Genomic DNA, 15,705 nt, shown 5'->3' on the forward strand with positions numbered 1-15,705 from the left:
TATGAATATTCGACAGTTAAACTAGGAATATGTTCCCGCTCCCCTTTCTTTGTACTATCGATCTTTCTCCATTTATAATTGCTATTGATGGTAAAGGAATGTCCCTTCCCCCTTTCAGAATCTCATGTAAGATCCTTAAGATCTCGTTCTTTTGCTTGCAGGAGTGCGTTTGGATCGAGTGCGTGGAGGCCGCCAGAAGTACAAAAGAAGACTGGACTCTGAAAGTAGTACTTATCTGAGTTTACAGATTTCTCCTCCGGCCAAAAAACCATGTAGGTGCCAGTTGCACATTCTCTTTATGGATTAAACCTTCAACTTTCATTGATCTCCTTAACTTTTCATTGAGAGAATCAAATTCTCAATAATTTTAATTATACAGCAATTAAATAGCATGGCCTAAATAAGGTCATCTGAGGCTATAGTGTGCAAGTCTAAAGCTAAATTGAATGTTATATAGAAAGCATTTCCACTGACACAACCAACATTTTCTTCCACCTTTTCTTTCTGGGTCTCTCAATTTTTCATGGGATAGATGGCAGAATAAATTTGGGAGATGGGTCGGAATGGGAGGGCAGGGTTGATAGTTTATGAAAAATGGAAAATATTTGTATAAATATAAGGAATACACTATTATTTCCCAGCTCCTGTAGCCGTTTAGTCATCAACCTCCAGATAGGTATGATGACCTACCATCACCAATTCTTTTTTTGAGGTGTTTTTTAAAAAAAGTGCCAATTTATCAGCTTGTCCATTGCTAATACTCTTTCCCTCAGTCAGCTGATAATAATTTTTGAAGTATTTCATGATAGGACGTAGGGGTAATAATGATATTTAATTCTAGAAGCATTTGGCAAACTACAAAAATAGTTCTAATGCTGACACCAAATGGACATTTAGCTCAATGTTTTCACCTGTATGAGGCACACACTTTAATTATACTCCTTCTTCATCAATATATTTCTTTTATTGCTTGTGAATTAATTATCTAGTACCATAGATTAACATAGCTCTTTTTCTACAATAACTAGACCAGGTTTTGGCAAATTATCTCCCTGCAACCATGCATGGCCCCAAAATTTTCTTTTTTCCACCCAGAACCTCCTCTGATTGTGATTGCTGAAAATCAGTGTGTACATAAACACAAGATTGTGATAAGAGGTCCAGAATAAACTTAATATAATTAAAGTAAACATTTAAAAACTGCCCATTCTTAAAATTTCAATCCATATATGTTAAAATGATCCAAATCACCATTGGGATCCCTTCTTATCTCCCAGTTCTCTCCCTTCTCGCTTCCAAATTAATGCTATTCCTGACTGCCAAATGTTGCCCATCCCTAATTTAATGGGTCCTCTTAACAATTTCTTGGTTCATCTTGAAATTATATATGTGCAAAAAATATACAGAAAAAAATAAGGCTCCCTTTGTGATAGGGGCGTTGTCCTCATTAGAGAACATTAGAGAATCTATGTTGCTTCTGCAGTGTCTGTAATTAATAGATTCAACAAGATCAGAAGAATTATGTTCTGTGTGCATGAACTAACAGAATCTAATGCACTTCACGTAAAAATTGCTCATATGAATAATTAGAAAAATTTGTAAAGAGAAGTGAGAAATGATTCATTTGTATTTTCATTTGTATTTTCTCCCAGGCACAGGGTTAAAGGTTATTGGCTTTTTTCTTTTCTTTTTTTTTTGCATCCTCACTTTATTTCAGGAGAGTTCCATTTCCTTTATAGAAAATATGCGCTAGTATACCCTAACAAAATTTGTTTCAATATAACACTGATTAGTTACAATATTCAGCATTTTCAGAAATAGAACTTGATTTTTTATATAAGAATCTTAAAGATATCGGTAATTACCTTAAATTTATCAAGAGTTATCCTAAAGTAAGATGGGCGGTTAAAATATTTTATAAGTAAATAAACTTAACATGAGTAAAGATATATGAGGATCAGGGAAGGGTCACAGATTTGGTGGTAGGATATATAGTTTGCCTGCTTAATTTTACAGGTTCAGCATGCTATTTCCATTTTAAAAGGGCCCAATATCAGGTGAAGAATTGTCCAGTGAGCTGCTGGGTCAAGATAAAAACTAGTATATTTCTTTTCTTTTCTTTTTTTTAAAATAATTTTTATTCAACATTTACATCTTTAACATCCTTGTTACATTTTTACAGCTTTCCAATACCAGCATCTTTGATAATGTCTATTTTATCTTTTAACCAACTATATACACATACATTTTATATATTACTTACTAATTTCTATATTCACTACAATTTATACCTATCTATTACACAATAACTATTTCGCTCCTCTATAATATCAACATGGGACATATTTCCACATGTGGTGGACATGTCCCAAAGCAAAGGCATATTAGTTAAAAATTCAAAAATGGTTAGAGGAAATGACAGGGGGAAAAATTGCTATGAAACCCAAACTATTTTTATTGGGAATTATAAAAGAGAAGATTAGGAAAGAAATTTATTACCTTATACTTCACATAATTATGGCCGCCAGAATTTCATTTGCACAAAATTGGAAACACAGATTTGCTCCATCAAATACGATGATCATAAAAAAGGTGCTAGAATGTGCAGAAGCAGATAAATTAACAATGGAACTAAAAGACCGAGAGGAAACGATTTATTACGAGACATGGAATAGATGGTATAATTGGTTGGAGAAAGAATCCAAAATTAATATATAAATGTATAAACATAAGAGAAGATATTAGATAAAAAGTACTATATTTCTAATACATTTCAAATAGCGTATCCAAAACAAACAGAAAAACAAAAAAAAGTCTTGCTCTCTCTTTTGTAAAGGTTTTAATTTTTTTAGTTGTAGGAGTTCACCACAAGTATATTCTAATTTCTGCTTTGGGATTTGCAGTGACTAAAATAGTCTCCCACTTACTGGTGGCAGAGCCAGAGAAGATTTATGCTATGCCTGACCCTACCATGCCGGAAAGTGACATCAAAGCATTGACAACGCTCTGTGACTTGGCAGACAGAGAACTTGTTGTGATCATTGGCTGGGCAAAGCACATCCCAGGTAAGAAGGGAGAGCTAAAATAGACACAAAGTGGGGATGAAATTATTCATGTAGGGGAATGGTAAACTGTAACAGATCTTTGTCTGCTGAATAGCACAGGAGCAATTCACTCTTCTTCAGCATGTCACAAATAACAAAATGTTTCTTTCTGTTGTTGCTTTCAATATGTGGAAGGGGGAACATACATTTTGGACTAAAAAGGAAATCTATGAGTTCCACTTTCCAATGTCACCAGGATGAACAGGAAGTGGAAACAAAACCGTGCAAATATATCTAGTTCATTGGTATTGTGTTGCTTCTGTTTCCTGAGCTAATGCACATAGGGGATACAGGGAAAATCTGTATTCTTTAGCAGACAAAGGTTACAGGAGGACAATTTGTAGCTTCAATATCCTTTTTGCTTGTACTATGATTTCCAGCACAATTATCGATTTATTTGTGTAAATTAATGTATCCATAGCTCCTGGCGATTGCACTATATATTTAACTTTGACCTGAAAAGCTGGAGTAGATAGAGATTTGGAGAAAGAGGTCAGTCTTTAGACACTGCTTCTCAGCAAATCTTAATCCTGGTAGTGCTCTTCTTGAAGGAGACCTGTTCTGTTAGGGATTACACTGCTCACTAGTTGTACAATCTGCCAGGACCTGATTCAGCACAAACCGAGTTAGGCTACTGATTAAGGCAACTCAGCCTGAAGACCCAAGGGCTGAAGAGAATTAATAGAAAGGATAATCATGGGCCAAAGCAGACTATGGCTTCTGTAAAGCTCACACCAATTATTTCATTTTGATATGTTCTTCCTGCCTGAGAATTTCTGAGATCATTTTGTAGTTAACCAGACACTCTGTTGCTCAAATGGAGTTTTAGTTGCAGCAATACCACATTTTTTTAACTGCTGGGATATATACTGTGCATTGTATGTATCCACCTAAAATATATGGAACATTTCCCAGATAATATATTTATTGATTTTCTGGATTCAATGTGGACTGCTGTTGTCTTTCTCTGATCCACAGTTGACTGCATCCTTCTCTATTATTTATTAAAGCAAAGTGCGCCATTTTGTAAAATGCAGTCCATTATTTGGAAATTGACATATAACTTAAGCAATTTGTTCCTTGAATAATTGAATCATTTCTGGATTTCATTTTGCATTTGGGGATAAAAATTCTGAACATATAATTCACTTGCTGGTTCTTTGTTATTGGCATAGGCATAGGTGAAATAATAAAGATAATTGTTTTAATGAAGTTAGTGAAACTGAATTGGGAAATATGTGGATGGTCATGAAAGGCTATAGGTACATTTGTCTAGTGGCAGATTCGATCAAAGTCTTTAAACAAACATCTACCAACTCAGTGCATCATAACTCCCCCACCCCCCACCGCCCAGCATCTGGAGGAGCTAGAAAAGTGGGGAAGAGTGGGGCTGGTAGGATGGAAGTGATGAAACAAGCATCACAACAACATGATTCAAAACTGTGAGTGACATACTATGTCGGGTGTCAAGTGCATAATAGTAACTTTTTCCTCATGAGTTCACTGCATGTGCATCATCATTTTGCTGTAGGCATCCATATTTGTATTGTGATATTTCCAACATGAGATAATACAGTAAGTACTTTATACAACATTTACTTAAATTGTACTTTCATTAACAAAAGTTAGCAGTCTGACCTGATTTTTCAATTCAATTATTTGCATTCCCTGTTAATAAAGAATTATATATCCATCAATAATATTTAGTCGAAAGGAAGAGCTCAGCTACGTGTGATACTATATAATTGCACTCATGTGAGATTTTTTTAAACTTGGCATAGTGGAACTTCCCTTTTGTTTGTCAGAACCCTGTGTGTGTATATACAACACACATGTTTTAAGTCTGTATTAATTCCATAAACTTGCCTCTAGAAGTTCCTTATTCTAGTGCAAACTCCCTGTAGTATCAAGCTATGAGAGCAAAAAACTTAAAACCCCCTTTTCTGAATATATCAAAATACTGTATGTATTTATGGGATTTATCAAATATGATTCAGAATTACAGAATAACAGAGGTGGAAGAGACCTTGGAGGTCTTCTAGTCCAACCCTATACTATACTCCTATAAAAGTATAGGAGACCCTATACTTTTTCAAACCAATGACTGTCCAATCTCATTTTAAAAACCTCCAGTGATGGAGCATCCACAATTTTTGAAGGCAAACCATTCTACTGATTAATTATTCTCACCAACAAAAAATTCTCCTTAATTCTACGTTGGATCTCTCTTTGTTAAGCTTTCATTCATTACATCTTGTCCTGTTCTCAGGTGCTTTGGAGAATAGTTTGACTCCCTCCTATCTGTGACAGCCCTTCAAATACTGGAAGACCTATTATCATTTCATCCCTAGTCCTTCCCTTCATTGGACTAGACATTCAATACAGTGTATTGAATAATGACCAAAATTAGATGCAGTATTCCAAATGTGATCTCACTAGTAGAGTACAAAGCAGCAATATCACTTCTCATGATCTTAATACTATCTCTCTGTTAATGCATTAGCTTTTTTGGCAGCTGCAGCACACTGCTGGCTCATACTTAAGTGATTGTAGGCTAGGACTCCTCTCACAATTATTGCTGTTGATCACCAGGTACCACCTATTCTATACCTGTGCATTTGGTCTTTCTTGCTTTACTTTTCTCACCACTGAACTGCATTTCATCCCTTCCAGCTATTAATGACTGGAATGTTGCTTCCACTTCCATGATAGGTCTCTGCAAGAAGAAGAAATGTCTGTTGAGATGTTGTGATGAGAGGGGCTCTCCCAAGGTGCCTATTTTGGTGTTACCCTGGCTAAGAAGGTGAAAGCCACACACAGGATGAAATACAGCTAGTGGAATGACAGCAACTGTGTCTATAGCGATCTCAGATGCTATAATTAAGTCTCTCTTTATTACAGCTGCTAATGGCCCTCCAGGATGACAGAAATGATAATAAATTAACAGATTATGAATTCAACTTGCTACAAATTATGTGTTTTCTCTCTTTGAAAAATCTGGCTTTCAAATGTTGAAAAAGAATGTAAGGTTATGACTTCATGAACCTAAATACTACAGCTTTAATTGAAGAGTTTTGACTCAAGAGAAGGAGCTCCGGTCCAGAAAAAAACATTAAAAGCTGCTTAGAAAAAAAAAATAAACATTTAACCTTGGTGAAATAAGCCAACCTTACAAATCTTTTTTACTTTTAAGAGTGCTAATGTTATTCCTTTTAAGTAACATTCCAGAAGTTTATTTCCAAATAGCAAAGTTATTATTTAAGTTCTTAAACCTATATGAAACTTCTTTAACTGAGGATTAAAGAACATCAGTATAATAAAAGTTGTCCTTCTGTAGATTCTTAATATCCAAAAAGAAATGGTCCAATCTGGTGTGCCTTTGAAGATTCTGAACCACAGCTTGGGCAAAACTGATTTTCCTGGCTCCCAGAGCAAGAGTTTTGAACTCTGTATCTGATTCTGGTCTTTCATTTCAAATAGTTGCATGAGATGCCTTTATTATTTTTTACAAACCAATCATAGTATACACAGATATCTACTGTTTGCTCCTATCTTCCATCTTATTGGTGACATTCTGTCACTGAATATGAAAGCCCTATCTTAGGTGTCTTGTCTAAGACTTATTAATAGATCAAATGTTTCTATCATTTTTAAATGATACCAATTTGTTGTAATCTTCATAAATTTGATTATCCATGCATGAAATCTTTTTCATCATCTTTTCTTTTATGTGTCCTGAACTTTAAGCTAACGATTCACCTACAATGATCTTTTTAAAATATAATAAATTAGTCAACTGAATCTTTCTTTCTAATAAAAAATGTTCTAATTTAGAATGCTAATCTTTGAAAAAATAAAGCCCTCAAGTCAAACTTGATTCTTGGTGACTACATCCATGCATTTTCTGGGCAGTGACATGGAAGTAATTGTACAATATACAATACCTTTCTTTCTTGTTTTAACTTCCCAATCCAATCTACAAACCTGGAATTTCCTGGCAGTTCTCCATCTAAGTATTGCACTAAGGCTAACATTCTTTAGTTTCTAAACTGCCCAAAAAAATTTTTTTTTAAATTTTCAGATTGACTGTATGAGATGATTTAAGGCATAAAATGATTGCATTTCCAAATGGATTTAGAAAGATATAAACATGGTTTGGAAATTTGAAAGACTTTTGTTTATGGGCAAAAGTACACTTTTTATGCATCAGTTTGAAAGTCCAAATCAATTCAGTTTTCCAAATCAGTTCAAAAATTCAAATATGATGTGGGTTGATTTTTCAAAATCAAAAGTCCAAATCGAGTTGGTTCAACTTTACAAGTCAGTTTAGGAATATGAATCAGATCAAACCTGATTTGCATTATTGAATATGAATTGCAGTAAAGCTTCATATACAGTAAACTCTTGATTCTCCAGACCTCCATTAAGCATACTCTTGGTGCAATACAGTGGTGGGTTGGTCCCGGTTCTATCCAGTTCTATAGAACTGGTAGTAAAATCAGCAGGAGGCTCTGCCCACACGCCCTGACGTCATAAATGACGATCTGCGCATGCGCAGAATCTTCTGCACATGTGGAGGAGAGTCCATGCATGCGCGAGCGAAGCAAGTGCACATGTGTGGCCACATTGCGAACCAGTAGTAAAAGTAAGTAGAACCCACCCCTGGTGCAATAGCAAAAAAATTACTACAGTAGACAATTTACATAATGTACCGTAAGTCATTTGTGTCAATTAGTGACATTTGTGTAATTATGAAAATCACATGTTTACATCATCCAAATCACTCTTCCTGACACAAATATGCAAATGTCAATTCTGTAATTGGGCAGATGGTATAAATTATGTCAATGATACAAATTTGGATTTAACAGACATTTGGATTTAATGGACATTTCTTTCCACTTAAACAGCCTATTAAGTCAAGATTTTATAAAATGCAACATTGGACATTTGCTTTCAGTTTCTTTTCTTAAATTTAATTATAGTTGTTTTTTTCTTATGGGAATTAAACAAAGTTTCCCGTGTTTTCTCTTCAAATTTTGCATTGGAAAGATGGGAAATGAAATCACTACAGTGGAGTCTCAGAAAAGATGCAATGCATTACAAATTTATTCTTCATTCAATCTTGTATCAAAATAAAATAGCTCACAAATACTTAGTATGTAAAAATACTAAAATCCAACAATAAAAATGAAATAAAGTAATGCCAAAAGAACTTTCATTAAAATGTGGGGAAGGGAAGGCAAAATGAACAAATAAAAATCATTCCTCCACAATAAACTTTCAGTGAAGGCCTGGATAAAGGAATCAGTTTTCAACAGGAGCCTAATAGGCACCTGTTGACTCTCTGAGAGTCATTCAAGAGCACCAGAGAAGAAGTAGAAATTATGAATGCAGTGCCTGATCAGTGAGGAATAAACAATGCTTATTTCTTTTTATTGTTAACTAAGGAAAGACTCTCATGTAAAATTCTGTAGAGATTCTCAGCCATCCAGGTCATGATTGTCCCAAAGGTGTTTTTTCAGGAGGCAACTGGACTTTCTTGGTTTTTCTTTGAAGACATTTTGCTTCTCATCCAAGAAGCTTCACCTGAGTAGTGTTCCTGGTTCTTTTTAGCTATACAATTTAGGATGGACACCCTTTGAATGGTGTGGGAGTAGGAATGGATTTCAAGAGAAAAAAATGCAGACTACAGGAACCAGGAGCACTACTCAAGTGACCCTGAGGACACAGATAAACCTAAAGTGCTTCAACGGCCCTCTAAAACGATGCAAATGACCAGCTGTCTGCAAGGAATATACATCCTTCCATTCCCCACTATCCTGTCAGAGCTGAAGAAGCTTCTTAGATGAGAAGTGAAATGTCTTCAAAGAAAAAACAAGAAAGTCCAGTTGCCTCCTGAAAAAGCACCTTTGTCTCATGTAAAATATTTAACAATATTAGTTGAGATGACAAGATTGGGGGAAACATAAATGACAGAACACAGAACTGAACCTGAGAAAGAAGTTTTAACCATCCACTTCAGTTTGAGCTGGAGAATCCTGCAGCCAAAATCTGAAGTTGTATGTACTGTTAAATATAGCAATATTGAGGCAATTCATCAAGGGATGTTTCACAAATTAGTGAAAAACAAGCTAGACTGTCTGATGAATATCTTAATGCAAGATCCAAGCACAAAGTGCATAGTTAAAATGTTTAACTGTACCTGTCAAAATGAGAAAAGAACCCGAATTTAAAAATTGATATAATCCTTACCTGGCTGAAGACCTTTTTATATGGTTGGCGCAAAATATCTCATATTAGATTTCATCTTCAGATTTTGAGTTCTTTGATGACTCAGAGTAGATTTAATGTCTTTAATGCGTTAAAATGATGGGCAATCTTCATAACTTAATTTTACTGTCGAAATTAGAACTTCTTCTGAAGCATGGACATTAAAATAATCTGTGTACTTTGTATATTGTAATTCTCCAATAAATGTACAGCTTTAGGAACACAATTATGTTACTAAGTAAATGTAGTGTAACAGTCAAAAAGCTCTTTTACTCAGCCATGACTGACTGTAGGTGGTTGTTGCTCAGGGATACAGGACAGAGCAAAAGTTGGTGGTCACCAATGCATGGCAGCCCAGTTTTGCCAAGTGAAGCTTTTTTCCACATTTGCCAAACAAAGGTCAAATTTGTAATTCATCTCCAGAGTGCCCCAGATTCCTCTTCAGCTGTCCTCTAATTTCTTCTTGCCCTCTTCTCCAGTGCTTTATTGATCCATACCTCTTACCCGTCAGACTTCATACACGCACATACAACATGTGACAGCTGATTGGTATCTGTTAATTAATGTGGCTTGCGGCCTCTTTTCTATTCAGTGGCCCGATAAGGGAAATTGGATGTCTAAGGACTGCTGTGCCATTATCACCCCTTACCTCCTTTGGCAACACAAATACAAAACAGGGTATAGTGATAAATAAATGCCACTGACCCATCCCTCTGCCCTCTCTTCCTTTAGTTGAGATAGCTGAGATAGAAAAATAGAACTCCCGACCAGTCAATATAGCAATCACTGGCTCTTTTGTTAATTGCCAGGTTGATAGCAAAGGGAATCAAAACATCCTGGCTCCCTTGGTTCCCAAGTGCAGGAAGGCACACACAACTGCATGAGCTGAGGGTTTTTTGGGGGGAATAAAGGCTTCTGGATAAGGATATATCACAGTTAGTGAGACATGCACATCACTAAGTCATACGAAAGAACTCTAAACTAACAGTGAAAGCAGTTAGACTAAAATAAGAAGAGAATAATCTCATACATAATACACATGGAAAAATTTTAGGCCAAACTGCTCATACTTTTTATTTTTATATACAATTTGCTACCAAGCAATTAAATTGAAGTATCCTCTATAGAAGAAACATGAATGTTTTTTGATTTAACTAAATCTTCACACAAGGAATCCAACTTTTGAACTCTTAGTACATTCTTCCCCAAATTGGTACCTTCAGAAGTGTTAGGAGATACAATTCTAATATTCTGAAAGGCACAAATTTGGAGATGGTATTTTAACATATTATAAGGTATCTTGGGCATGGCTGTAATATTGGGGCATGGCTGCAGTTGCCAATAATGTTTTTATCTTCTGTTTTCCTATCACTAGCAAGAGAGGAAATCTTTTATACAAGGACTCTTGCCTATTCTCAATCATTTTGAAAGAGTATCCCACAAGCAAACATATTCATATTGCAAGAATGAAAATAGAATTATTAGTTCAAGAATGATACTCTCTTGAGTATCATTATAATTGTAACATTGTTTTATCTCAGAGTGGAATCATTACTGATACTGGGGTAAATTTCCTAGCACTTTTAAGGATTTTAAATTGGAATATTGAGAAAAAAGCTTATTTTTACACTTCCTTATGTTTTATACCACAAAATCTCCCCGTTTCCTCTCCCACGCTTGCTAGAATGCCTAAATTTATGTTTTCATTTACGGAATAGTTCCTTTTCAAGCTTATTTTTGATTTTTCACAGATCTGCGATTGGAAAGCAGATGAGAGTCTTATTTATGATCACATTTGTTCTCAGTCATTAGACTTAACTGGTTCTGATGGACTTAGTTACAGTTTGTTACTTTTTGTTTGTGTTTTACCTTTTTACTTTGACAGTTAATTCAGTGCACCTGTCTGTAGGGTAGTTTTTTTCCCCCTTGTCCTGAAGATACAGTTATAGCATTTGGGATTTCATAGTGATTTAATGTTTGTTTGTTTATTTATTTAAAACATTTATACAGCTGCCCATCTTTCACTCAATCAAATCATGTTTGACTTCTTAAAGTTAGATGTTGCTGCTTTGATGAAGTGGCTTACAAAGATATTTTACCCAGATAAGGTGAGAACTTATATCTTCCAATAAGGCCCACTCTTCTTCTATGAGAAAAATTTCAACTCTTTATTAAAGAGGAGAAATAATGCATGATTCAGTGATGGCTAATATTAAGTCCCTATTTCTTTGAGTCATGGTCAGACCTTTCTCCGTTTGTACATTCTGTATAATAATGTTGCACACATGTACAAAATATTAGGCTTTGATAATGCTGTTACAACTACCATTTTGCCCCTTTTAATCCTCCTCATCCCCTCCCAACTTTGATACTGCTTTAATACAAGTGGATTTGAAGTAGTGTTTTCTATGATAACATAACTAACTGGTTTCAAAAGGGTGCATTCAAGTATAGTGCATCATCCTTCTCTTTCTCTCCTTTTTATGTTAACACGGCAATGACTAGACCGGAACAAAACATCCCAGAAAAGGCATATTACAAGGCATGCTGGCAAGACTGAAGCACTTAGCTCTTGAAATATTAAAGCAGTTACATTCTCCATAGGGATCAGTGCAGCCGATTTGAAGGCTTTCCTCATTGTCTTTACTTGCATGGTTCCACCACTTCAATTTGCTATTCATTCAGATGAAAATCGGGGCTTTATATGCACACGTATGTAGAGTCATCTAGGAGGGCCTTCTAGCAAAGGCAGCTGCTCCAGCACTTCAAGAATGGTATTTGGCGAAGCATCTCTTGGGAATGCTTTGCCCAGTCCTAGGAATAAATGTTCAGATAAATAGGAAGTAGCTTCTTATATGAAGCTGCTTTCCCTTTTGAAAATCTGAATAGGCCTCTGTCTTATTAAAGTACATCTATAGGACTGGCTCAGAGTCAAAACCACTTCACTGAGGAGTTTGTCTATGGACATTTTTTCTGTAACAGCCAAAGAATTCTGCGAGTTGCAATCACAATACAGCAAAGGGCAACCCACTTCGGAAGGCTGGCCTAAGATACACTTTTGCATTTGTTTTGGGGTTCATTTCCTATGTCAAAAGAAAAAAAAACCCAACCACAAAAAAATGAATTGCCTCTGCCAATTTTCTAGGAAGCAGCAACCCGATGCCTTTACTTGGTCAATATTCTTAATCTGCTATTCCTTTGCCTTGCCAGGATTTTCTAACCTTTCTTTGGGAGACCAGATGAGCTTACTGCAGAGTGCCTGGATGGAAATCCTCATTCTGGGCATTGTGTATCGCTCATTACCGTATGAGGATAAACTGGTCTATGCTGAAGATTACATCATGGATGAGGAACATTCACGTTTGACGGGGCTCTTGGAGCTCTATTTGGCCATCCTGCAGCTGGTCCGGAGGTACAAAAAGCTGAAGGTGGAGAAGGAAGAGTTTGTCACTCTGAAGGCCCTGGCTCTCGCCAATTCAGGTAAAGTCATGGACAAAAGAATCAGCAGCTGGGAATGTGGGGAGATTATTATTTTTTTTTGTAAGAATAAAAAATGATACCTGTGCTTTGAAAGGAGGCATAAGCCCATTGTTACACTTTTGGAAGAAATTGCCCTCCATCTGAATTCAGACTAATAGCTCCTCATCTCCTGACATCTATAAGAAAAAATAATCATAGTTATTGATTTTGTAATTAACAGTTCGTCAGAGCTATATTGATAACAGTTCAGCATTGGCTTGCTGGAAATAAATCCCATAATATTGGCTCATTTTTATAATCACTATATATGGTTTTGGGTTTTTTTCCTCTTCCACCAACCTATCATCTTGCAGAGCTTTTGAACTATTTAAATGCACCTGAAAATGATCTGGGTGGGTTAATTATTTTTGGATCTTTTGGCTCAAAGGACACTAAAAGCATAGCATGTTTATATATTTATGACACTAAAGTTACAGAGACCTACCAGCCAATCAGTTATTTTACTTTCTGCCCAAAAGCTGAGCACAATGAGCTATCAGCCAATTACTTTCTTGCTTACCAGCCAGTAAACACATTCCATCTCTCTAAACCTGTTCCTCAGACCCATGTCTAAATACAAATCCCTTTCTACTCTATTCAGAAATAAAAGAGAGTAAGTGAGTAGTGTTCTCCCTATTGTCACCATGCTGGTAAAATTCCATTGCCTTCCAAAAATTTAATTCAGACAAAACAATCCAAAAATCTGCATTTTGGACTGTTTTGTCTGCTCATACTAGTGTCCTACTAGGAAAAATTCCCAGAGTTGTGGGCAGAGGTAGAAGAGAAAGCCAATAAAAACCTTTCATGAAATCACAGAATTGGAAGAGGCTATGTACCATTGACTGACTCCTACCCACTAGTCAGTGCAGGAATCCAAATTAAAGCACTCTATGTGAATGGCTATCTAGCCTCCATTTGAGCACATCTAATAAAGGGAAGTCCACCATCTCTCAAGGTAATTAGTTCGATTATTAAACTGCTTTTATTTTTAGGAAGAGGATTTTTTTCCCCTAACATTCAGTTAAAATCTGCCCCCTTGTAACTTAAACCCACTATTTCATGTCTTGCACTCTCGAACAAAAGAAGGCAGGTCAGGGGCTTCTTCTGTATGATACCCTTTCAGGTATTTAAAAAGTGTTATCAAATCCCCCCTCAGCTGCGTTTCTTTGTACGAGTTGCAGGAAAAGAGCAATTCAGAAGTGGGTTGACAAAAGCAGAATAAAATGAAAAATAAGTTCCAGTGATTTAGAATTTGTTTTTCAATTGACACAATTATAAATTACATTCTGAGCTTACAATCAACTATTTTTCCAAGATCTTTTTCATATATACAAAGCTACATATTTCTCATTTCACTCATTTAATGTAAAATAAATGTTTTGACTGATTTTGAGTCTCCCTGATTTGGTAGTCATATAAATTTAATATATTATTAGTGTTTTTGTTACTTTTGTTCCTAATTGCCTTTCTTTTTTGGTACATGTTACCAGCCCACATAATTGCAGCAAGAGCTTTGAAAATAATTCAGTGAGGATTCTTCCAATCCACGTATCGGTATACAAATTAGAAAGCAGAAATATAGACAAACAAACTGATATCTGATTATCAAAAAGCAGGCAAATCCATCCAACGTTTCAAGGCTTCTTAAATTAGCTTTCAGTATTTTCAAGTTGATCTAGAAGGAGAAATCTCTTGAGAATGTAGAATGTTAGTGTAGCACATTAATTAGGTCGGTCTTTGAGCTCATGATATAAAGCTCCAAGTGCTGAAGTTGTTGTTCATTTTGAAATCAAAAAGATTAAATGTAAGAAGAGAGGAATGTATATCTCAGGTATATCAAAAATTATATTCTAATCGCTTTGCTACATAATTTAATGCAAAAATAGATTGATTTAGTAATATGTCTGTTTCTTCCAACATACCTTTTGCATAGATTCTCAAATAGGATACACCTTCCAGAAGCTGTTTCTCTTGGTTCTTCAGATAACTCCCTTCTACCATGGAACATTGTGTTCTGAGATTAAATATGTTCCCTGCCCATTTATCTAGACTGATTCCCTCCTTAATTTTGCTTTTCCTCTAAAGATTCAATGCACATAGAGGACATGGAGGCAGTGCAGAAACTACAAGATCTTCTCCATGAAGCCCTTCAGGACTACGAGTTGAGTCAACGTCATGAGGAACCACGACGTGCAGGAAAGCTGCTGCTGACCCTGCCTCTCCTGCGGCAAACAGCTGCCAAAGCTGTGCAGCACTTCTACAGCATCAAACTGCAAGGCAAAGTCCCCATGCACAAACTCTTCCTTGAGATGCTCGAGGCCAAGGTCTGATGTGCCCAGCCCCACCTGGAGAGCCCAGGAAACAAACTGGAAAGAGAAGCAGCCGTGGAGGAAACCAAAAATGGCAGCTGGCTTTTATTTTCAATCATTTACGTGGAGGAATTATTTAACGCTCATCTGGCAGCCTGCCATCTGAAGATTATCATGTACAGAGATGGAAACTCTTTTAATCAAGTTTTTTTTTTTTTTAAATTGGTGGGAAATTCGCAACTAAGCTCTTGCACTTGCAGAGGGAACCAAGGAAAATTTGGAGTTCTTGAGCAGTGATGCTCTTTGCACTATCTAGGGCAGCTGATTCCTAGCTTTTTCCACCTTCTAATGAAAGGATGTGGAGATCTGAAGCAGGAAATGGTGGGGTTAAAAAAAATACAGCATTTATAGCATGGTGGTATGAGAGGATTTTTTTAAAAAATGTGGGCATCAGTAGACCTGGCACTTGATAAAGTGTGTCAAGGCACAGGACCATGTGC

General features: G+C 36.0%; 1 protein-coding gene across 2 annotated transcripts in view; it reads left to right on the forward strand.

Annotated features, from left to right (window-relative positions):
- Positions 1-15,226, forward strand: part of ESRRB (estrogen related receptor beta) — a 99,284-nt gene extending 84,058 nt beyond the window's left edge. For both annotated transcript variants that reach the window (XM_070931419.1, XM_070931420.1), the window contains 4 exons: positions 162-272; positions 2,904-3,065; positions 12,588-12,857; positions 14,982-15,226. In XM_070931419.1, the coding sequence (XP_070787520.1) occupies positions 162-272; positions 2,904-3,065; positions 12,588-12,857; positions 14,982-15,226 (788 nt within the window). The remainder of the gene's footprint in view (positions 1-161; positions 273-2,903; positions 3,066-12,587; positions 12,858-14,981) is intronic.
- Positions 15,227-15,705: the final 479 nt, after the last annotated feature.

This window comes from Pituophis catenifer, unplaced genomic scaffold (assembly GCF_029215685.1).
Source record: "Pituophis catenifer annectens isolate HBS135680 unplaced genomic scaffold, rPitCat1.0.hap2 SCAF_1, whole genome shotgun sequence".
Classification (NCBI taxonomy): Eukaryota; Metazoa; Chordata; class Lepidosauria; order Squamata; family Colubridae; genus Pituophis; species Pituophis catenifer.